This window comes from Strix uralensis, chromosome 2, assembly GCF_047716275.1.
Source record: "Strix uralensis isolate ZFMK-TIS-50842 chromosome 2, bStrUra1, whole genome shotgun sequence".
NCBI lineage: Eukaryota > Metazoa > Chordata > Aves > Strigiformes > Strigidae > Strix > Strix uralensis.
This window is the reverse complement of record NC_133973.1, coordinates 65830336-65853150: the sequence shown is the minus strand read 5'-3', so window position 1 is coordinate 65853150 and position 22815 is coordinate 65830336. Positions and strand designations below refer to the sequence as shown.

The 22815-nt window shown below is 42.4% G+C and overlaps 1 protein-coding gene across 2 annotated transcripts; it reads left to right on the top strand.

The window, feature by feature from the left end:
- The first annotated feature begins 2698 nt into the window (after positions 1–2698).
- CHST10 (carbohydrate sulfotransferase 10) lies at positions 2699–21420 on the top strand. Of its 2 annotated transcripts, none has more exons than XM_074859056.1 (6): positions 2699–3034; positions 8275–8409; positions 11228–11325; positions 14006–14240; positions 16864–16969; positions 18845–21420. In XM_074859056.1, the coding sequence occupies exons 2-6, from the start codon at positions 8310–8312 to the stop codon at positions 19380–19382; spliced, it is 1077 nt and encodes a 358-aa protein (XP_074715157.1). In that variant the 5' UTR covers positions 2699–3034; positions 8275–8309; the 3' UTR covers positions 19383–21420. The 2 variants fall into 2 exon arrangements, with proteins under 2 accessions (XP_074715157.1, XP_074715158.1); XM_074859057.1 differs by lacking the exon at positions 2699–3034 and adding an exon at positions 6372–6471.
- The last annotated feature ends 1395 nt before the right edge of the window (positions 21421–22815 follow it).

Sequence of the window (22815 nt, the reverse complement as noted above, 5' to 3'; positions counted from 1 at the left end):
TGCAATTGTAGTCGCCACTCTGAATCATGAAGAAAGAAGCAACTTTCTAGCCTGTGCAAGACTCAAACTGGCGACAGCCACAGATTTCCAACGTGCTTTGCAAACAAGGTAACTATCACTATCACCACTTCTGCTTCACTGGTAGAGGAAGGGAGGCACAAGGACACAGTGTCCCAAGGTGCTGGTACAAATGCAGAGTCAGGCAGAGAGCCTGGGTTCCTGACTACTGGGTTTTGGCCACTGGTTCCCAGTGGGATCTAAGTTTCTGCTGCTTTGCTGATCGCTAGCAGCCATCAGCGTAGCACTGAACACACGGTTGTTAACACCTGTTCTGCTCCGTAGGTTGGCCACAGCATCTGTACTGATGACAGCATCCTTGGGCTTCCTTGGTCAGGCTCCAGCACAGCACACTATGGTAGTCAAGTCTGGAAAGGAATGGATCAGAGAGACTAAATCCTCCTCTAAGATGGACTGCTGCCTCTTGGTCATTCAATGAGACATGTAACATTGCACACACAGTCCTACTACCTGTGACTTGGGATTGGAATCCATGCAAGTTACATGTGTGTGTGTCAGTGAATCTCAGGCTCAGGCTCCATGCAGTGATTCAGACTATAAAATAAGAGGTTGTGTAGTGAGTACTTAAGGCTGGCTGTTCTAACCTATGTTTCTTCTCCCTTGTTCTAGAAGAGGCATTAGTTTAAATTTGCTTGTATCAGTTTTGATTTGGACTCTAATAAATTTACAATATATTTTTTAGCTGTGAAAGCATTTTCAACTCTGCTTCCATTGGATTATTTTCATTAATTGGTAACCAGACACCCAGAGACAAACAGAAACTACAATTGTCTCTTCTGAATTTGTCCTGTCTTGAACTGTTGGCCCTGATCTTGCAGCAAGCTTCACTGTGTTCTTCACAGACTTTACTGGGGTTTAGGGCATGACTTTATTAGGATTCAAGTCTTCTATGGCAAATCAGCTTCAAGGGACTGGATGTTGTTTAGGTATTTACTTAACACAATCCCATAATTAGCAATTTTGTCTTACATTTTCCAGACAAGATCTCATAGGAAAACCAGGGTGAAATGAACTGCAAGAGTCTACTGCAGAGAGGGCCAACCCTGTGTAGCACGGACATCAGACCACCTGGACTCAAGGGATCATTCCCCAAGGCCTAAAAATCTCAGTCATGTTTTCTGCCTTGTGTGAACTTTGGGACTGCCACCTCTCCCATCACTGAGCTCAAAATTATCCTGTTTGTGTGGGCCTTTCCAAGGACAGAACATACTTGGTGTCCTGGTTTAACCAGGATAGGGTTAAGTTTCCCCAGCAGTGGGGGGGGAGCTCTAGCCGGTTTATTCAGATACCATGTGGTTTATTCAGATACCATTCGGAAGTCACATCCTGGAGTGCTGTCACATTTCCTGGTGCGGGAGCGCGGTGCACTCGTGGTTTTGTACATCTGCTCCTCTCACTGCTGTATTTGGTAGCTATTTTGCTCTGTTCATTGCTATCACTATTGCTGTTATTGTTGTTGTTTGTTGTGTTGCTATTGCACTGTTGTATTAAACCTTTCCTTATTTCAGTCTTGGGGCTTTGTATTTCACTCCCTTTGTGGGGGAGGGGTAGTGGCCGCGTGGTCTCAGACCCCGGCAGGGGCTAAACCATTACACTTGGGAAGAAGATGCAGATATGGAAGAAGAAATGAAGGCTGGAAGCAAGCTTGTATGACTAGTTTGGGCTGATCAACAAGACTGTAGGATGCTGTTTACTCTGATTCTTTGCCTGAAAGATGGGATTTCCCTGACAGCCCCCCCCCCCCCCCCCCCAATTTACCAGTTTCCAGTGGGCAAATCAATTCTGGTGACCAGACACAAGAGAACGTACTACAGGACAGTTTTTGTGCTTGGTCAGGTAATGCAGCACATCCTTTTGGGGTCAGGTGATAAAGCCATCCTTTGTGCTGCATCACCCCATTTCATACTGGAATGCATGTCCCCAGCACCCCAGCGTTTAATGAGCTTTGAAATGGGGGGAGGGCTTTGCTCTAGTGTCGCCCCCTCCTCCAGGCACTGTCCGGAAGGCCCTGTGCCATCGTTTGAGCTACATTTCTGCCGAGTTTAGGAATCACCTCAGCTCGGTAACACATCCCTCCAGCCACACACTGCAACACGTCTCCAAAAGTTGTTTAAATAACTGTTAAAAATATACCCAGCACCTGGTTTTGATGCGATTTGTGGGTATCATAGTCCTGCAGGTGCACAAAAATCGCATTTTCAGCCTCTTATTTTTGAAACACGAGCGTATATTAAAGATATTTTTAACAGTAAAAAGACCCCAAACACAAGTATACATGTGTATGTACGTGAGTCCAGCTAAGCGCTGGCTGTAGGCCCCGCCGAGAAGCACTAGCCACCCCGCGAAAACTGGAAGCCCCCGGGGGTGGCGGGGGCCGGGGCCGGGGCCTGCGGCGGGGTAGGCAACGAGGTGGGGGGCTGAGGCCAACCGGAGGCAGCAGCGCCCTCCTCGCCTGGGGTCGCGCCCGGTCCGACGGCGGAGGCGCCCAGCTCCCGCCGGGCCGAAGTGAGGCGGGGCGGGGAGGGGAGGGGAGGGGAGAAGAGGGGAGAGCAGCCCGCCCTCCATCACTCCCTCATTCCCTCCCGCCTCCGGGCGGCCGGGCGCGGCGCTGCGTCTCCTCGGAGCCGAGCCGTCTCCGCGGCGGCCTTCACCTTCCTCTCCTTCCCGGCGGCGGGGCTGGGGGCGCGGCCGAGGCCTGCCCGCGGCGGGAGGAAATGGAGGCGGCGGCGGCGGCGGCAGGGCCGGGCGGCGGCAGCAGGGGCTGAGCCGGGGGAGGGGGGAGGCGCCGCCGCCGTAGCCGCCGCCCGGGAGAAGCGGTGGGGAAGGGAGGGGGATGCAGCAGCAGCCGGGGCCGGCTGAGCGGGCCAGCCGCGCCGCCGAGTGAGGCGGGCCCCCGGCGGGAGCGGTGCCCCGCCGACGGGGGGCCGAGGCTGCGGGGAGCGGCGCTGGAGGGCCGGTAAGCGGGGGAAGGAGTGGGCCGAGCCGGGGCCGGGGAGGGCAGCGGGGGGGAGGCCTGGCGGCCGGCAGCCCCGGGGAGAGGCGCCTCCGGCCGGTCGGGCGAGGAAACCAGCGGGGCTGCGGTTGCCTCTACCTGCCGGGGGTGAGGGGAAGCCCGCCCTGCTTCCCCCTCTGGAGCGGGAAAAGTTTACGCCTGTCCAGCCCAGGTCCGCGCGCCCTGAGCCCGGCTTTGGGCTGGGCTTTGCCTCGGCTCATCCATCCCCTGCGGCCAGACCACGGCCGTGTCCTGGCTTCCTGGCGGGGACCTCTCTGGGTTTATCTCCCCCCGCCCCCCCGGCGTTGGGCAGGGAGCGGAGCCTGCAGGGAGCCCCGGTGCCGTGGAAGGAGGGTCCGCTGCCGTTCTCAGCTGTGAAGAGCACGGGGTGCCCGGTGGGGTCGGGCCTGGTGTCCGTCCGACGGGGCGGGGGCGGGCAGGCCGGGCCCCGTTCCCGGCCTCGGGGGCCGTGGGGTGGCGCCCCCCGAGCCTGCCCCGGGCGGAGGTGGGGGGACGCAGCTGTTGCAGGCGCCGCTGCGCCGGCAGTTGGGGTTTTCTTCCCGCTGACAGGTGAATTGTGCGTGGCCAGAGAGGGCTCGGCTCTCCGGCGGTAGCTGGGGGAGCGGAGACGGTAGGCCTGTTCGTGCCGTCGGGGTGGAGGAAAGCCTTAGGAAAGAACCGGCTTTCGGAAATGCCAGTGAGAATGTATGTTGTAATGTTTAGTAGTACACACAGTTTACCGAAGGAGCGTGTGATAGATTTTTAGTCCAGCATATTTTAAAAAAGTGTAATGACTTGTCCAGATCTCTTAACTTTAAGATAACACAAAGGAGGCCTTGATGAAAATGGATTAGGTATTCCAGCTAGCTGTTGTTTGGCCTTTGTTACCAGTTCCATTTCAAATTACATCATTAGTCATGTGCTGATGGGCAAGCAGTTGGTAGTTTGAGACTACCGGCGTGCCGCTGTCATTCACGATGCGTGCAGGGACTGTCCTGCCAAGGAGCCCCAGTCCAAGCCGCATAAGCTGCAGAGCAGAGGCCGTGCACTGAGTTCTAATGTTGGTTAAATCTTCTATGTTTTGTCCCGACATTCACATGGAGACAGCAGTCTTCTGCAAAGTACAAGTGTTTTTTCCAGGTAATGAGTTAGTTGCACGCCGTAGGTCAAGCCTGCCACACTTTGTGTCTCGATCTTTGGTTTGTGTGTGTTTTTGTGATCCCATTTTTTCGTATGCAAAATTGGCATCTGGCTGGTCTGAGGGTTATGTGACACTTTGTTTTTAGGGTAAGTAGCCCAGGGAGGGACAGACAGAGAAATGGATGGAGGGGGGGAGGGGGGTTGGGGATCTTGTGCTCCTAAAAAGTGTACAATTGCAATAAGAGATAGAAGGAGTAACCTGAAGAATCCCTGCATATTTCATTCTGAGAAGCTGATCTAAACCTTCGACAGCTTTTTTGTTTTTTCTGCTTGTAAAGAAAAAATGTTTTCAGCAAGAAGAAGTAAAAGACGTTTGGAAGCTGAAGGAAACTATTAAAGAGAAAAACCAGAAGCTAGTACGTGTATTTACTAGAAAATAAGTAACAGGAGAGGCAACAGAAATGCAGTAAGTAACAGGAAGGGCAATTACCATATGTGAAAACAATAATATTGAAGAAGAAGCTAGAGAAAGGGAAACAACATAGAGATGTTAAATTTTAAAAACATCACTGTTCACTGTATTTAAGGGAGCATAATGGCTGAGTTACACCTGTATATAATTTTGAGCAGTCAGGCTTCTTGAGATAGGTAATGAGCTGCTGATATAGCTGTAGTTTTGTTTAAGAAGCTAGAAGAGAGTAACAGTGCCAGCCATTGTAATTACATTATGACAGATCTTCTGACAAGACTCTTGTATCAATGAGCATAGTTGCCCATTTGTTGTGCACATAAAAAAAGGAGTAGATAAAACTGCTTAATATTTTCCTCTCAGCTTCGATGTACTGAAAGGTAATAGTGGTTGTTCATGGATGTGACTGCAACTCTGTACCCTTTCTGGTCTCTGAGTCCAGTCCTTGAGGTAAGTAGTGTACTGCTCGTAGGTGTCTTTGGCTGAAGTGTTGTTCTCCTGTCCCTAGAGCACAGGATCTGGCAGCAGGGTCCCGTGTGCACTAACTGCTTTTCAGGTCAGAGCACATGGAAACTGCTTTTCCCATGTCATTTAGAACAACTTTTTAGAAATCCAATACATAAATTACATAAGGGGATATAGATCAATAATCCTTACTGAATGGTGTGCATCTATCACCATTATAAAAGAGGGCAAGCTAGCAGGGATGCTACAAATGTTGGAGGCATTTCTACCATGTAGAACAAATATACTGGGTTAGACCGAAGGGTCTGGCCCAGACCATTCATTGTATCTCTGAAAAGCCAATAGCTGACAGTCAGAAAGAGGTTTTCCTCCTGCAGAATGTTCTCTGCAAGCTTCTGTCAGTCTACTGCCTTGACAGGTTCGGTTGTTTTGAATGGTTCTCATGGTTTTAGCAGAGCTACCCAAAAAGTGAAAATGGCATTGCTGTGTTTTGTGTCCTGACTTCTATTTTAAATATCTGTCATTTGTGAGAGCTGGAAAAATTTCCAAATTATTGTGATGTCTGAAAGCAAAGGTCATAAATTTCAGTGCTCTAAATGGGAGATGGTGGATGTTGTGGCAGACTGAAAAATGAGGACCTTTGAGATCTGGTGGTTTTCAGCATGAATCTTAGGGCAAGTTTTGCACTAGTGCAGTGGTAGGATAACTTTTGAACTACTTAGCTGGAAAGAGGTCAGTGCTCTAGAATTTACGCTGTATTATTTGCCCTACCTGGCCAACAGTTTTTGATGTTGAAGAATAATGTGTCTCCGACATTGCATGCTCAGTTGGCAGCTAGAGAATTGCAGCAGAAAATGGGAGATGACAAATACCATCTTCATGGGATTTACAGCACCTGTAATTGTCCAAAAGACAGTTCATGTGTCTTCATACCTAAATGCAGTGTTTTTAGGAGAAGTACTTAAAAATTAAATCATAAAAGAAGGAAAAAAAGGACCTCTCAGGAGCCATACTGAGAAATACTGCACTGAGAAAATAAAAATAGGCCTGAACATTGCCATCCTAGCTAAAAATTATGAAGTCTTTTTTTTTTTTAAGTTGAGATAATATGTTCTTTTCCTCCTCTCACCCATTTCACATACATCCTCAGGGTCCCAAATCTGTTTTGGACTGCTTCTCTGCCTGCAGAGGCTTTTGACATACCCTGAAGACATTTCACTTCTGTCAGCTACAGTGAGAACCCTTCCTGGAAACATTTGCTTTGCTGGAAGGCAAAAGCTAGTTGGAAAAGCGATCAGCACCTGCAGCAGTAGTACTGAAGTTGCAGGTGAACATACTGAAACAACATAAAAACCAGACTCACTTCTGTTATTTAAGCTTTGTGGGAATGAAGAGGATGGAATACTGGTATACGACTGAACCACTTAATACAAAATTTGCCTAGAAATATTAGCTAGCATGATTTTAAAATCTTGGCTGGGAATGAGGGCATCTCTTTTACTCCCTGACAATTCACTCAAGTGACTCTATAGAAAGCGTGATCACAAACCATGCAGGTGTGACTCTTGTTGAAGTTGCATGTGGCTACTTTAGGACTGAGTTTGATCCTATTGCTAGTTATATGGGTGGTTTTGGTTTTTTTGTTCTTACCGAGGCTACAAGCACAAACCTCACAGGATTGTTGAGAGGATCTCATTGTATGAGATTTTTGTGTTAGATCCTCTTTGGTTAAGCGTTCTGAAGTTGTTTTGTATGTATCCTCAAAGGAAGCATTTGCTTATGTTTGAACTTTTGAGCACCCGAGTTCAGGCCCTTAGGTGTCTTACCTCTCCAGCAACAACTGAGACAATGACGCTTTATTTTTGCAGGATAAATATTCAAGTCTGAGGAGTCTCAGGTTTTGGTAGGTAGGCAGTGATGTTTGCTGTTAGGGTTTTGTTGGATTTTTTAATAAAGTTATGGAAGCTTAAGATTTGCAGTGGAGCTTTCACAGATATTTGGTGTCAGCCTCAGTGGTTGCCTGGGTGCATTGCCCATCAGAAGTTGGGCGAAAGATGTAGTTTAAAATTTCACATTTCTCTTAATGGCTGGGGACTTAAATATTTTTTGTAATTGGTTTCCTTATACTGCATCTTAACTTTTAATCATGAAAAGTAATTTATTAGGATTATAGTTTCTAAAAATCAAAGTAAGAAGTGCTCAGAGCATTCCAGCAACCTTACAAACTGTGAGGTAGGGCAGACACTGCATGTTTGTAATACTGCACAGTATCCTTATCCTCATCCTCACTCTGCTTGGATTCAGTGAATACCTGCGGTTTCTTTGCACATTAAATCTGTGGTCTCAATTGTTTGGGTAACCCTTCCTGCGCTGCTGGGGAAGTCCTGTTGTTAAGGCTTACCTGCAGGGATGCAGCTACAGGCAGTAGGCTGCAAGGAAACCCTCTTCACTGTTTATGGGGGTATTGCTTAGCATGATGGAAGTAAAAATCTTCCAGAACTTACGGTTGATGCTTTGCTGGCAATAAAAGTGGCAAGTTAAAAAAACCACATTAATATATTTAAATATTTTGTCAGGTTAAGCTTAGTGTTCTGGCTCGGTAGCTTCCAGCCTGTAATTTATGTAGGCCGGGCAGGGGAGTAGTCCATGTTACATATCATGAGATGACTTGGGATAACTAAGAATACTGTTAATGTTGCAGCTTGGTTGATCTGCTGACTGGCTACCACTGAAAGGGGAGCTTTCTTCATTCTCCTTTACTTTCCTACAATGAGCCATCTCACTAAGTTGAAAAATAAACTACACTTTAAAAAAAGTCAGGGGATTTGCTGGTCTGTCTCCCTGAGCAGTCAGACAGACAGTGCTATTGCCAGCACAAGGAGGGGACTGGGAATGTGTACATAGGGGTGAAGGAGTGAAGTCTCCCTTTGATAGCAGCCAGCAGTTGCATTGCCTCAGCCTTAACATTGGTTAAAAATCCAGCCAAAAGGATAAAAAGAAAGAAATTAAATCTACTGCTATGTTTTATGGCACACGTGCATATTAGAGTTTTGTCATTTTGGTTATGGAAAGTATTTTTCTAAACTGGAACAAAAATAATTAATGTGTCAATCTTTCCTCTTTCAAACAGGAAGCAACAACTTTATATGGCTCACGTCTGACAACATGCACCACCAGTGGCTGCTGCTAGCTGCATGCTTTTGGGTGATATTCATGTTCATGGTTGCTAGCAAGTTTATCACACTGACTTTTAAAGACCCAGATGGTAAGTTCAACTTTAATGTTTGATGTGAAACAGAAAATTGAATAATGCTTCACACAAATGCTCTTTCTGTGCAAACTAGTTCTTGGCATGTTGACACTTCTTCAGTAGGATTGAGAACAGAACAAATAAATTTCTACAAGTGACAGTGCTGATGTTCAGTTTCTGCTTGGTAGAAGTCTGCTAGACTAACATCGTGTCCTTTTTTTTGGTGGTTAAGAACAGAGGGGATCATCGTTGGCAGTACTGTCTTGTGAGGTCTGCTTTTTCAAATACACTCAGTTTCAGTATCAATCTACTAGGAGTAGAAGTTATGTGCAAAACAGAGCACAATTACCTATTTAAAGATGAAGGAGATTCACAAGGAATTAAACAGTTCATTTCACACGATACTAGTTTCTGTGCTTTCATGACTGCTTGTCCTGTGGCTGCAGTATTATGTAAAACTTCTGGAAAGTTTTATTTCACTTGCAGTGCACTCAGACTAGCTGCCTCTGCCCTGCTTCTTGCATTCAGTTTTATCCTCTGCTGTTTGACTGACAAACAGCTTATAGGCTTTTGCTTAGCCTAAGTAGCCCAGATGGTATTAAGCTGATGAGGGATTTAAGCCATTTGATGACACTACACAGCATGTTACAGTTTTCTGTCTGCTGAGGAGTGACTGTTACGAAGCCATCCTACAGAGAGTTTAGGGTGAAGGTGGTGACATGACTTACAGTCCTGAGAGATCTGTATTTCTGCATCTTCCTAAGATGTGCAAAAAATGTGTGACTTTTGAAGCGCTGACATCACTAGTGCCATTTGTTCCCGTGACTTGATAGTGGATAGATATATTAGGTGTACCTTTTTAAATAGCATACCTCTGTGTGGAGATTTATTCAGCAAGTCTTACAGATGAGAACTGTAGGCTAACCTAGTTTTCCTTGGTCCCACCTGTTTTTGAGCCCTAGTGTATCTGCAAATAAACTGGTTTTATGTTAGGTAGTTAAATCTTCCAGCATTTCATTCTGTGCCAACTCTTGTTTCCCAGCTCAGATATTCTTTGAGGGATTCTTTCCATCAGACTTTATCAGGAGGATTAAAATGTAGTTTTAAAAAAAGTTACTAGAGTACACCCTTTGCATTTACTTGCTCTTTATTATCTTGGCTTGCCAATTCTTCTCTTTTTTTTTTTTTTTTTTTTTTTTTTTTAGTTTATGCTGAATCTCCCTTCCCCTTTAAATAGTTCTCCAAGCAGAAAATTGTATAATTTCTTAAGCTCCAGTCCTGCAAAGGCATGACTGTGATTAAGTGTATGTGTGTGTTAGATATCAATGTTTGTACTGGGACTAATGAAAGAAAGTAATTCCAATATATGAACAGAATTTTGGAGGAAGTCCGAACAGGGTGGCCAATCCCGGAGGAACTCTTCTAGACTTAGTAAAATACGAGTTGTCAGAAATTTTCCTTATTTGGATGTGTCTACTTATCAGCTAGAACAAAACCAGCAGATGCTCAATGAGTCAATGTTCTTTAGTTTAAGCTTTCTACTGATGTCTTGGGTGCATGAGCAATAGGAACTTTTTCATAAGAAGGAGCAAGTTTCTGTCCATCATCTCTAGTAGCATCTGCAGGCATGCTTTTATCCAGTGATAGTGAAAGATACTTTAACTGCTCTTTCACTGAATCAGATTACTTTGATTTTACAAAAGGATACTCTGGAGTAAGTCTGTGCACAACAATATTTACTGTATCTGATTGCTTGGATGCTTACATTGTTTTCAGTTTTAACTTGCTTTTCCATGCATGTCCTTTGTTAAAATCCAGTATAGGCAGAGTAGAGCATTCCATTAGGAAAAGGATATCGGCAGTACACGCATTTTTTCTCAACCATAAAACAGTAAGCCACTGTGGATGCAGACGAAGAAAGATTATTCATAGAAGAAACTATATGAAGGAAAAAGTAGTCCAGTATGGATGGAAATAAATGTTTAGGGAGAAATCATGTTCTTTTTGCTTTGTAGTTAGGGAAAGCTGCTTCAAATTATTTTTGATCTTTCTGCACCGTGTAAAGTACAGCTACAACCTTGTGTTTTTTTCAGTTTTCCTGTAGCATACCAGTTGCAAAAGATGCAAAGGGTTCTTCCCTCACATACTTTAATTTGGTCTCAAACTGTTAGCTGCCCTAAAAATCATTAAAAAAGAAGAATATCAGCTGAGTTTGTTCTCTCATTGTGGGAGTCTCTAAGAAAGGCCATTAGTCCAGTAACCAGTAACAAAGGAAGAGGGGATCTTGTATTTATTGCTGGTTAGAGGTGTTTACTTAGAGCAGCAAAGAAATAAAAGGTAGTCCTTAATGACACTTTTCTTCTGGTAATGTCTAAGAATTTACAACAGAAGAAGACTATCTACTAATATGAGGGGAGAGAGAAACCTGATGGATTAAGTTTTCTACTTGGACATGCTTTGGGAAGTTGAGTGAAAAATAAAAATCTAGTGTCAAGTCCATATAGTTATTCTCAATTGTCTACCAATTGTGGTATTTGGATTTATGATTTCTATGTCTCTTTGCATAGTTTATTTAAAAAAGACCAAAATAAAAGATGATGGATGTGTTTCTTTGATAAAACTCAACTGAAGTTGCATCCAAAATTCCCACAGAGTACATCCTTTAAAATATTCATAGTCTGTCTCATGTCTTGTCTAGTACCTTCCCATTTGGAAACAAATCCTAATGTTTTGTAAGCTTAATAGGAAAGTGATGTTCAGTTGTGTTAGTTGTAAAACAGAAATAGTTGCCTTCCCCCCACCTTCTGTAATGCTCTTATCTCTCTTCCTTTAGGCTACGGTGCCAAGCAAGAGCCATTGATACTGACAGCTGTGACAAAAGTGGAGGAGGTACATGTGCCAGAGCAAAAACATTGGCCTGAAGAATTCCAGGTGCATACTGTTGAGATAAGGATTACATGTATTAAAGAGTGGCAGAAAATAAGAGATTAAGTAAGGGCTTCCCGTTGTTTAAAAGGAATTGCTAGACAAGAATTATTTATTCAGGCTGTTCTATTTAGATAGAGCCAACAGAATTCATTTTAGCTTCACAAAGCTAGTTTGTTACAGTAACCTGCTGTCTTGTTTCATCTGAATGATTCAACTTAATGTGTTTCCATTTCTAGGCAAAAATTGTTACAGTACTCCTTTATCAAGTCAGGGCAGTCATTTTTGCTAGCCGTTTTAATATAATGGCCCAATTTTGGATTACTTGTGTTCTGCCTTGCCATAGCCATCAGGTTCGTAGTTCTTGAGGGCAAGCCTGTGTCTCATCTAGTCTTTTAGTTCTCTGCCCAATCTCTCTGATTCTTTTTATCAGTCTCCATTTCTTTTTCATGTTTTGTGCTCTTTGGGCTTCACATCTTGGTGTTTTTCTAAAGTAGAACATGAACACAATAGTATTCAATACCAGTTGATCCTTTAGATGCATAGGTCTGTGCTTTCAGCAATAAAACAGAGCAAATGTGGTACTTGCTAATTTACAGGGGAACTGAAAATCCCTATGCAAATGTAAATTTGAGACATTGCACAATGGGCTAAGGCCATTTTTTTTCCATTGGTTAGATAAGTCATCGTACATTTAGAGTGCTTTTGTGATGCAGCATGGAAGTTAGGTTTCTGTGTAAACATGACAGTTTTTGTTTCATGTGTTAAAAAAAAAACAAAACCTGAAATGTAAGTTATCCTCAAAATACTTGGGAGAAACAATTTGTTCAGTGGAAGGCTGGCAGATCTGTGTAGTGAGTTTTAATATATTCCTTTACTTGTATGGAAGAGGATAGTAAGGTTTCTGGATCTAAAACTATTCCCTTTTGACTTCCTGACAGCATGAAACACAGGACAGTAATATAAATCCTGGTTGCATGCAAAAAGAATTGTTTTGACAGATAAACAATCTGTCAGGCTGTTCAAGATTACGTTCTAACCCAGGGGATATTGGAGAAGAGTAACAAACAGAAAAAGTAGAATGACATTTGTTTTCCTTATGGAAGATTGGGACAAAAAGTAAAACCATTCTTTTTTCATGTGTCACTTGGATACTGTACCTAAAATCACAGAATCACAGAATGGTTTGGGTTGGAAGGGACCTCTGAAGATCACCTAGCTCAACCCCTCCTGCCATGGGCAGGGACACCTTCTACTAGATGAGGTTGCTCAAAGCCCCGTCCAATGTGGCCTTGAAAACTTCCAGGGAGGGGGCATCCACAACCTCTCTGGGCAACCTCTTCCAGTGTCTCACCACCCTCATAGGAAAAAACTTCTTCCTTATATCTAATCTAAACCTACCCTCTGTCAGTTTGAAACCATTATCCATTGTCCTGTCACTACAGGCCCTGGTAAAAAGTCTCTCTCTGTCTTTCTTTTAAACCCCCTGTAAGCATTGAAAGGCTGCAGTAAGGTCTCTCTGGAGCCTTCTCTTCTCCAGGCTGAACAACCCCAGCTCTCTTGGCCTTTCTTCATAGGAGACGAGCTCCAGCCCTCTGACCATTTTTGTAGCCCTCTGGACCTGCTCTAACAGGTCCATGTCTGTCTAGTATTGGAAACCCCAGAGCTGGACACAGCACTCCAGGTGGGGTCTCGCCAGAACGGAGTAGAGGGGCAGAATCAGCTCCCTCAACCTGCTGGCCACACTTCTTTTTTGTGCAGCCCAGGATATAATCGGCTTTCTGGGCTGCAAGTGCACATTGCCAGCACATATCCAATTTTTCCTTCATCAGTATCCCCAAGTCCTTTCTCTGCAGGGATGCTCTCAGTCAGAATGTCCATGTATTGATATTGGGAATTGCCAACTGTGTAAATCAATTAGTGGAAGGGTGAAGATTTGTCAGCAGAAATCTAAAATTTCCCATCACCTGTTAATCAGACAAGCTCCTTCTTCCTCTCTCCCCACTAATTGTGAGGCAGAGGTAGTCGTGGTTCTTGTCTGAGTTTCAGAAAAATGAGGTATATCAAACAGTTCATCCACTTTGGGGAGAGGAATACTGCCTACTTCTCTTATTTGCACAGTAAGCGCTGATGCTCGCTCTGAATTTTTGTCCACTTAATTTTGTTGCATCTTAGATAAATGGAAACACTGAATGCCTACAGGTGCTAGAAAACAACACAGAACTTTAATCCTAAATTCTTCTTTCTCAGCCAGATGAGTCAGCATCCCTAAGCCCCATCTTCTCAGAGATTAAAACTTAATTTTTGTTGAAATTCCTGTCCCAACCCCTCATAAGCTTTCTTATTGGCTGTTGAAGCTTTATGGGAATTCCACTATTTGGTCAAGGCATGTTTTGTCCACACAGACAAGACCCTGCTGCTCTGCAGCAGACTTAAACTGTTGTATGGAAAAGCTCTTACTACTGTCTACTACTACATAGTGATTTAAGAGTTGATCCAATGTGTACAGCAGCAGCACAGGAAGGAAACTGTGTGCTACTCCTTTAGTTAATACATAGCAATGTTTTAATTGTGAATCTGGGAGTCATTAGGGTGCACAGTTTGAGGATTTTTATACTTTGGAATTTGATCTGAAAACTAAATTCTTGCACTTTTGTTTTTTCTTTCCCCTCTGCATTTCATAAAGCCAACTGGAAAAGCTTTTTCTGGAAATCTGATCCGCCAACCCCTGGTTCATATGGAAAGACTTGAGCTTCTCAGGAATGTCTGCAGAGACACTGCATTGAGAAATCTCTCTCACACTGCAGTTTCCAAATTCGTCTTGGACCGAATATTTGTGTGTGACAAGCACAAGATCCTGTTTTGTCAGACGCCAAAAGTGGGCAACACTCAGTGGAAAAAAGTCTTGATCGTTTTAAATGGTATCTACTCTGCTGTGGGTGTGTGGGTTTCTTTGAGGAGGAGGAAAGAACAGAATTGGTCCAATTGGGACAACAAAAATGGATTCTTTCTGCTTTTCTGTACACTGACTTAATTTCAGCCTTTCATTCTTCACAGTTGCTTCTAGTCCTTTTGAAACCTCTCTTTTAAAGAAAATACACCTGTTCTTTCTGTGAAAATAAATATTATTACTTGGCTCAAAAGTGATTTGAGTAGTGAAAGAGTACCCATATGTGTGTGGTAGGTAGATTTGTTATCTTGAAGGGGTAGCACTAATTTATAGAATTTGAAATGGGTAAATTACAAGGTATCACAATTCCCTAAGAAACAATAATATAAAATTTCTGACTTGAGGCAACTGACTTTTAACTAGGGTTTTTTAGCCATGAAGAAAGCTGGTTAAAACTTGACAGCTGCTGTTGGTCTGTACTGCTGAAATCTTGTGTATGTGCTATCAGTGAGCCATCATAGGAGTTACAAAGATTCTGAGGTGCTTAAGGCAATAGTTTGGTCAACAAAGGCATGTTATAAAAGACTAAAAGAAGGAGTAAAGGGACTAGTGTGTTTGAAAAATGATCTACAAGGTGAATGCTGCCTGTCTATATGTAGCCTACCATCCTCTTGTAGTAGTCTGGTATGCCAATAAAAATAACTCATTTCCTCAAGGTTTTCTACTGTACCACTACCTGCTCACATAAACTTAACGTGATTGTATTTAACATAACCCTTGTTTGACATGAGACCCTCTTGCCTGTCTGTGCACCAGGGCTGTGAATTTGCTACATATAGTCAGGTCAGTTGAGGTCCTCTGGTTTTGCAGGTGGCATAGCTCACCAAGATGTGGGCAAAACCTGAACATTATAAACCCAGCTTTCTTCTTAGAAGCACCCTGCAGACAGCCAGCTCTGCACTTGTGTTTCTATGTTTTCTTTACCTTGTGTGAATTAGTTTGCCCACTCATAAGGAGACAGTCACAAATTGGCAAAGGAATTGTGTCCCTCAGCAAAACTTTTGTAGCAAGGAGTATGTCTTTAAAACCTTCAAAATTTAGTTTCAACTTTGCTATATGGATGGGAGCTGAAAATCCAGCAAAGACATGCACGTACATAGATATGTGCGTGTGTCTTAAATACCTATGAAAGCCACACTCCAAGAACGTACTAAATATGAAACTGTATGAGAGTGTTAGAAGTACCTGCTCTTATCAGAAATTAACAAAGATAACATGCAAAGAATAGCTCAGGACAGTCAGGGATGTATTGGCTGGGTTGAGTGGAGGTTAGCTCATGTCTTACCAGCAGGAAATGTTTTACTTGGAGCTTCCTAGGTCTGGCATGTTGGCTCACGATAGAAAATTGTTTCCACATAAACACTGGTCTCTTCTGCCATGAGCTGCCAGTGTACTAGAGTCTGATGATGAAGCCTACCGCTGCAGCTGACCTAGCATTCTCCTCTGTGGGTAGTTTCAGCAGGCAGGACTGATACTTGAGAGGGAATACTTTAAGTCCAAATACCTAAGTGGTATTTGGAGGTTCAGGGTGGAGAAATGCAGCTGGGGCACTGTGGGGGAGCTAACTCTGCTCCTGCTTGTACTCAGTCTCTGCTGTGGATGAATGCAAGGTTTCAGTTTCTGAGGATGTCTAATCTGACATCTGTTGTCCACATGTAATTCACCCAGAGTACCAAAACATATAATTAGAAAACTGAATTTAATAAAATACACCACCACAAAACAAAAAAAAAACTTGAGAAGCTGGGTAGTGTGGATTATTCACTGCTGTTCTGGAACAGAGAAGGCTGTAGAGGCTTTGACCTAAAGAGCTTGTTTTGTATCCCCCCGTTCTTGTTCCAGGTTGGTACTCCAGAATGATGCTGTTATGTGAAGGCCTGCTCCTAAAGCCAAAAGGGCCCACATGAAATACTTCTTAAGGTCATAAAAACTTTCAGGATCTTAAAATAAATGCAGCAGAATTTAGTAACGTTGTTTTTCTTGTCAGTTTATGTGCTTGCAGAAATGAATATCTGAAGACTTTTTATTGGTAATTTTAGTGCTTTTTAATCTGTGTAGTATTGTATGATTTGAATTTCTGTTTCAGCACAGCATAGTTGTTAAAAGAACTTCATGGATCCTGACAGCAAAGTGCTTTTGTGTTGAAGCGGTTCCAAAAGCAGCCCACAGCATTTATTTTTTGTTGGTGATAGAAAGTCAGCCAAAAAGCTGGTTCCTTCTTTGGAGTTAATCCTCAAAGTCTTCCTCCATTTGTATGTGTGGGCAGAGGGAAAGAGAGTGGGGACACCGAAGTGGGGAGTTACAGGCTTAGACATAATTGCTGATTAAATTTGTGTAATACGCTTTTCTGAGGTTTGAGGCCATTTGGTCCTGGACCTTGATGTCACATACCCTAAAGAATTTCAACAGTTTTCATCTTCTCAGTCAGAGTCTCTCATCATTTAACAGTTTTAAACATAGTAACTGTAAATGCTAAAAATACAGAAAAGAGAAAGATAAAACAAAAAGCTGTCAGCCAAAGGCACACATACTTGCTTGTATTCACTTTTTTCCCCTTGAATGATTCAGTTGCTCTCTCTTTTTGGTTTGTCTAGGAGCATTTTCTTCCATAGAAGAGATCCCAGAAAATATTGTACATGACCATGAGAAGAATGGCCTTCCACGCTTGTCCTCCTTCAGTGACTCTGAAATTAAAAAACGGTAAGAGGTGGCTTCCCAGGGATGTGGGAGGGGTTTAGAGTCAGTGGTGTTACGGACAATCCAGAGTACGGTTAAAGATTACATCTGGAATTGAGGGCAACAGGGTTTCTGCTCCACCACTTGTATTATGGCACTATTCTGTTACCCTCACAGATGTTTCTGTAACTACCTCCCTACTGGCTTTGAAGGAGAACACCAGTGTAATTGGTGATAGTTAGGTGAGGCAACCGACTCCCTCTGGATACAGGGTTTCTGTAGTTCAGTGCATACCTAGTTGTTACATTGTTGACCTTCAGAAGGGAAGGTTTAGTTGGAAGGTCCACCCTGATGCCTTGTATAGTAAATCTTAACTGCCTACACGTGAGATTGTCATTGCAGACAGATTTACTTATTGGGATTGAACTGGATAGATTTAAAACATTGGTGCCCCTTAGCCTGAGAGTATTGTCCGTCCAGCTGAACCACTTTATCTTCCCATTTGGGTGCTTCTGGTTCTTGTCAGAGCAGAAAAAATACTCTAAAGGCAGTAGAGCCTTTTAAATTACTTTGTCTAGATTTTTGGTTGTGTCTGCTCTCAACTCTGCTAGAGCCTATGCCGTATATAATCCCCATAAGGGGGGACAGCATGAAGAGAACAGGACATAAGATGACAGCAGACAATTAGCTCGTGTTTGCATGGTTTTTGTGTGTATTAAGCCATGCTGAAGAGTCAGCCTCTTATACATGTGGTGTCAGCTATCAGTAGAGCTTAGTCCGAGGTTTGTTGCATTCAGTGGTACAAATAGAATTATCACAGCTGTATCTGTGGAAGTGGGGTCACTTGATTGTGTTGATAGAGTGCAAGAGAAAATACAGTCACTCTGTTCTTGAGAACATGGATCCATGCTCCCTCCCTGTGAACAGCCCTGCATAGAAAGTAACTGTTCACCAGGGGGATGAGCCATAGCTAGGGTATTTGAAGTTGAATGCCATTATGATCTGGGTTGTTGGAGTCAGCCCACCACAGAAATTGTGCTGGAGATGCATAACGTGGGTTTAGTTGGGAATTCTGAAATTATCAGAGAATGTAGGTGTAGAGAGAGCAATGGTGTGGATCTGTTGATCTAGTTTGCTGACCTCTAGCCCTGCCTGAGTAGGAGCAAGTCAGGAGAACCTGCAGACTGATTCAAGTGCCTGTTGAAGCTGGAAAGAGTCCATTCACTTACTTCAGAGAGAATTGGGCTCTAAATCTCCTTTCGCAGCTATTTACTGAAATAAACTTTTGTTTTCAATTCACTCCTCCTACAGATAATCTCTGACTACAGAATATTACATATTGCAGTATCACAATAAAATCTGAAGTTCTGTTGAAAACTGTCTCATGAAAATAATGTTCTCAGCCGTTATTGAAAGCATAATAAAGCATCAAATAACAGAATTTTTTTCTTTTACTTAAGCAGTTATTTGTCTAACTACCTGCCAGTGAAAAATGCAGCCCTCTGTATGCATTTAGCCTCACCAACCCACTTTTTCCATGTCTTTGTGTATTTTGCTTCTTGAGCTTAGTCACATGGCATAAAAAATATCTTTGACTCAGAGCTTTTAGCCTCTTTTCAGCATCTTTTGTCTCCTTTTTATATGGATTGAGATAAACTAAGCTTCTCCAGTTTAAATAAAATGTGAAAACTAGGATGAACTATTTCCACATTGTACTGTATACAAAAACTGTTAGTATGAAGACAGAAATTGTATCTCTAGTCCTATTAATTATAATATAGTTAGACTATGCAAATGGCGTAAGATTCACATTACTGTGTCTGTGGTCAGAGTTTATGTACCTTTTGTAAGTCTTTGCTAAACACTTTTTTAATTTTTTTTTTTTCTTCCTCTGTTTAGACTGAATTTATACTTCAAGTTTTTTATTGTTAGAGATCCATTTGAAAGACTTATTTCTGCATTTAAAGACAAGTTTGTGCACAATCCTCGGTTTGAACCTTGGTACCGGCATGAAATTGCTCCTGGCATCATTCGTAAATACAGAAAGAATCGCACAGAGACCAAAGGGCTGCAGTTTGAGGATTTTGTGCGCTACCTGGGTGACCCTAATCATCGATGGTTAGATGTTCAGTTCGGTGACCACATAATTCATTGGGTAACATATGTGGAACTCTGCGCCCCCTGTGAAATCACGTATAGTGTGATTGGACACCATGAAACCCTGGAGGATGATGCTCCGTATATCTTGAAAGCAGCGGGCATAGACCATCTGGTATCATACCCCACGATTCCACCAGGCATAACAGTGTACAACAAAACAAAAGTAGAGCGGTATTTTTCGGGAATTAGCAAGAGAGACATAAGACGCCTCTACACGCGTTTTGAAGGCGATTTTAAACTCTTTGGTTATCGGGAGCCAGATTTCCTGCTTAACTGACACCTAGGATAAGCTCTGAAGAAGTGTCTCATGGATTAATCTAAACCTGCGTGAATACCAGCTGCAACACTGACAGAGCTGAGAATGACCATTTCTTTTCTAGCTTTTTGATGTTGCTCCATTTTTCAGTGAAATATTTGTCATATGAACAAGTAGGGGCTTATAGTTGTTGTTCACTGCCCATGTTTTCAATATGTGACATTGCAGTCTGTTAGGAATGAAGTCTCTGTTATCTGAAATACAGAATTCCATTTCTCCTCTCTTTCCTCTAGGAATAAAGAGGGACAACAAATGGGCTATGATCTTCCCCTCCCTCTCCCAGACAGAATGCCATTTTTAAAATGTTGTGAAGCATTTATAAAGATGACTGTAGGTTATCTCTGACATGTGGGTGAACTTCATGATTTTTGTTCATGAGAAAGGCATCTAGTCTCCCATGAGCTTTGAAAATCAGACGCCAGTATAGGACTAAAGATTGATTAAATGTTTGACAAGTAAAATCATCTAGGCTGCTATAATAACAGTAATGCTGATCTAATCCCATTTTTGTTTGTCACAAAATGAACCTAATTAGACAGAAGCTTTAGAGGTGTTAAAGGGACTGGTTCCAGAGTCCAGTTGTCTTTGTATTTTTGTCAAGTGTTTACTGTACTTACTACTGGTCTATTGAGCCTCAAAATTCTACTTTTGATTTTCAAAATATTGTTTAACTCCTGGCTATGTATGTTATCTGAGAACACCAGATGCAAATGGAGCATAGAAGAAATATGAAACTGCTAGGGAAACACTAAGGAAAATTAATTTAATTGTATTTGCGGGAGCACATATAGAAGTCACGAGATACTCTCTAAATATCACACAATTTAACTTGTTTTGTCTTCTAACAGTTAAGATTAATAAAGAAGCCACAGAAGTGGGATGTCATATAAAAGAGCTGCTAGAGTTACTTGGATTAATGATCTGCCTTTTTCTTATATCCAGCCTTGCTCAATGTTCAGTACTTCAGAAAACAGAAAATTTACCCCCCTCTGAAAATTCATCTCTCTACTGCTAAAGGAGACAGGATGAATCCCTGATTTTTCCAGTGGTTCGCTGCCATGGTGTCCTGACTCAAAAATGCCCAACATTTGTGTTATCATTGGGGTGAGTTGGCAACCTGCCAGGAGTATGAATGTCACTAAAATTTGTGTACTCATTTTATGCATTAAAAAAAAGAAAACCAGAACTGAATGGATACAGCCATCATATTTGCCTGTGCTTGCATTGTATCTCATAAAGAGCAGTCTTTTGTTTGAGTTCACCAGCAATAAAAATTAGTGCGCTGCCACCTCATCCCACAGGCCATGGGAGAGAAAAGAGACCACATACCTGAAATACAGAAATTGCTCTGTCACAGTGAGCATGTGAACTGTATTTTTTAAATCTTAGTCCCAAAAGATTAATTTTCAGATCAGTATAATGTTTCTGGCTAGAAATGCTAATTATGGCTAGTTCTCTGGAATCTGCTCTTAAATCCAGCCACAGTATGTTTTTGATAGCTTCCTGTATCAGCACAGGGAAGCATCTTGCACTTACGAAAAAGGAAAGCTGTGCCAAGCTGACATGTGCTGCTACCCACAAAAAGGAAGCCCTGTTGTAGCTGGAAGTGATTTCAGAGAGATCTCAACAGACTAACTGAAGTAAGGGAGAATCATTAACTGGCATCTTTAGCAAAGCCCAAGGTGGCAAAGATGGAAGGTGGGATTTTTAAATTTATTTTTTTTTTAAAGCAACAATTACAGTGCCCTAACTTGTTAGTTCTTAACCAATGATAAAAAGATGTTAACAGCTCCAGGTTTTTCTGTGGTTTTCTTAACATGGGAACTTAGCAAAATGTACTGTTAAATGCATTTCGGAGCTAATGAGCTGATTGATTACCTCTCTACCAATTTAAAATGTAACAGTATGAATAATGTATAGTGAATTCAGGCCTTAAAGTTTAATTCTAATAAAGTAGAATTGTTTTCCTCTGAAAGTATAAGCTACTGATCACACAGAATGCCAATGTATGTTTTTATTTTTCTTGGTAAATTAGTTAATGTATTGATTGCTTAAAAATTGCCAGGTGGAAAGTGCTATGAAAATATTAAGTAGTAGTATTTTTTTCTAATAGCTTTCTCTGCGTTGAGTTCTCTTGGGCATCTGACAGCAAATGTGGACAGAACTATGGACTGACATAGGCAGAGGTGTGTATTGCTCTCCCAGCTCTGTGCTCCCCTGCTTTTCAGGCTGGGTCTGGAACACTCATTATCATTTGTTCAGTTCAAACACAAAGTTTCTTTTTTCAATGATACCCTCCTGAGCTATATTTTCTTCCTAGAAGTGTGTTTTTTTTCCTCACATGGCTGAAGCAATGACGGTGTGGTTTTGGAATGACTCTTGCAGAAGCTCGGATAACATGAAAGCCCTTGGTTGAGGTACGATGGGGTTCTCTGTACCTCTGGTCCAGTGCAGGTAGGGTGGCCAGAGCATACAGTGTTGGGGAGGAGGCTCTTGCCGTGCTAGTTGGGATGAATTAAATGCTTGTGGTTTGTTTTAGCTTAATTGTACTCTATACAAGGTTTTTACAAATTTAGTCCCAGTAATGTGCATGAATGTCATTTGCATACCGCTTTCAAACTGCAGGTGATACTTACGTCATATTTTGGGAACCGCTAGCCCAGATTGTTGCTTCTCTTTTCATATTGTTACAGGTTCAGAAAACAAATTTTCATCCTTACTTTGTGCATCTCTGTCTCTTTTTGTTGTCTCTCCTCAGCAGCTTTTGAATCCTCTGCCCCATTTTAACCACATTTTACAGAGGAAAGTTGAGCTCTGAGGGATAGTGAATTGCAGTAATTTTGAAAATAGGAGAGGAGGCATTCTTTGTACATCAGAGAGTCCATGCTGTATGTTAGCTTTAGGGAAAGTACAGGTAGGAAACTAAGTTTTACTGCTTCTATTCCTTGTGGAGCTCCTTGTTTCTCATGGATTCCCTTCCCTAGTGCTCTGAGTCTGGCCTCTGATCTCAATTACAAAGACAAAAATCATGAATTAAAGTGTATCCCATGGGTCTGTTATCTTCACATTCCTTATAAAATTAAGGACGCTTCTAGACATCAACTGACTGGGGTTTTTTTGAGGTCTTGGGTTGTTGGATTTTTTTCTTTCTTGTGGTGAAAATGGATCCAGAATTCACTTGCTTGTGAACTAATTTTAGGGGCAATGCCTGTCCCCTATTCTTTTAACTTCAGCATACAGTGCATTATCATTGGTGTGCTTTCTGATCACATGCCGTGAAGATGTTTTTCTGCAGTTAAAATATGTGTGCAATTTTTTATTTTGGGAACTGTTCCTTAAAAGAAGTAGCAATTCAAAAGTGACCTGAAAGTACATATTTTTCACAGATAAATAT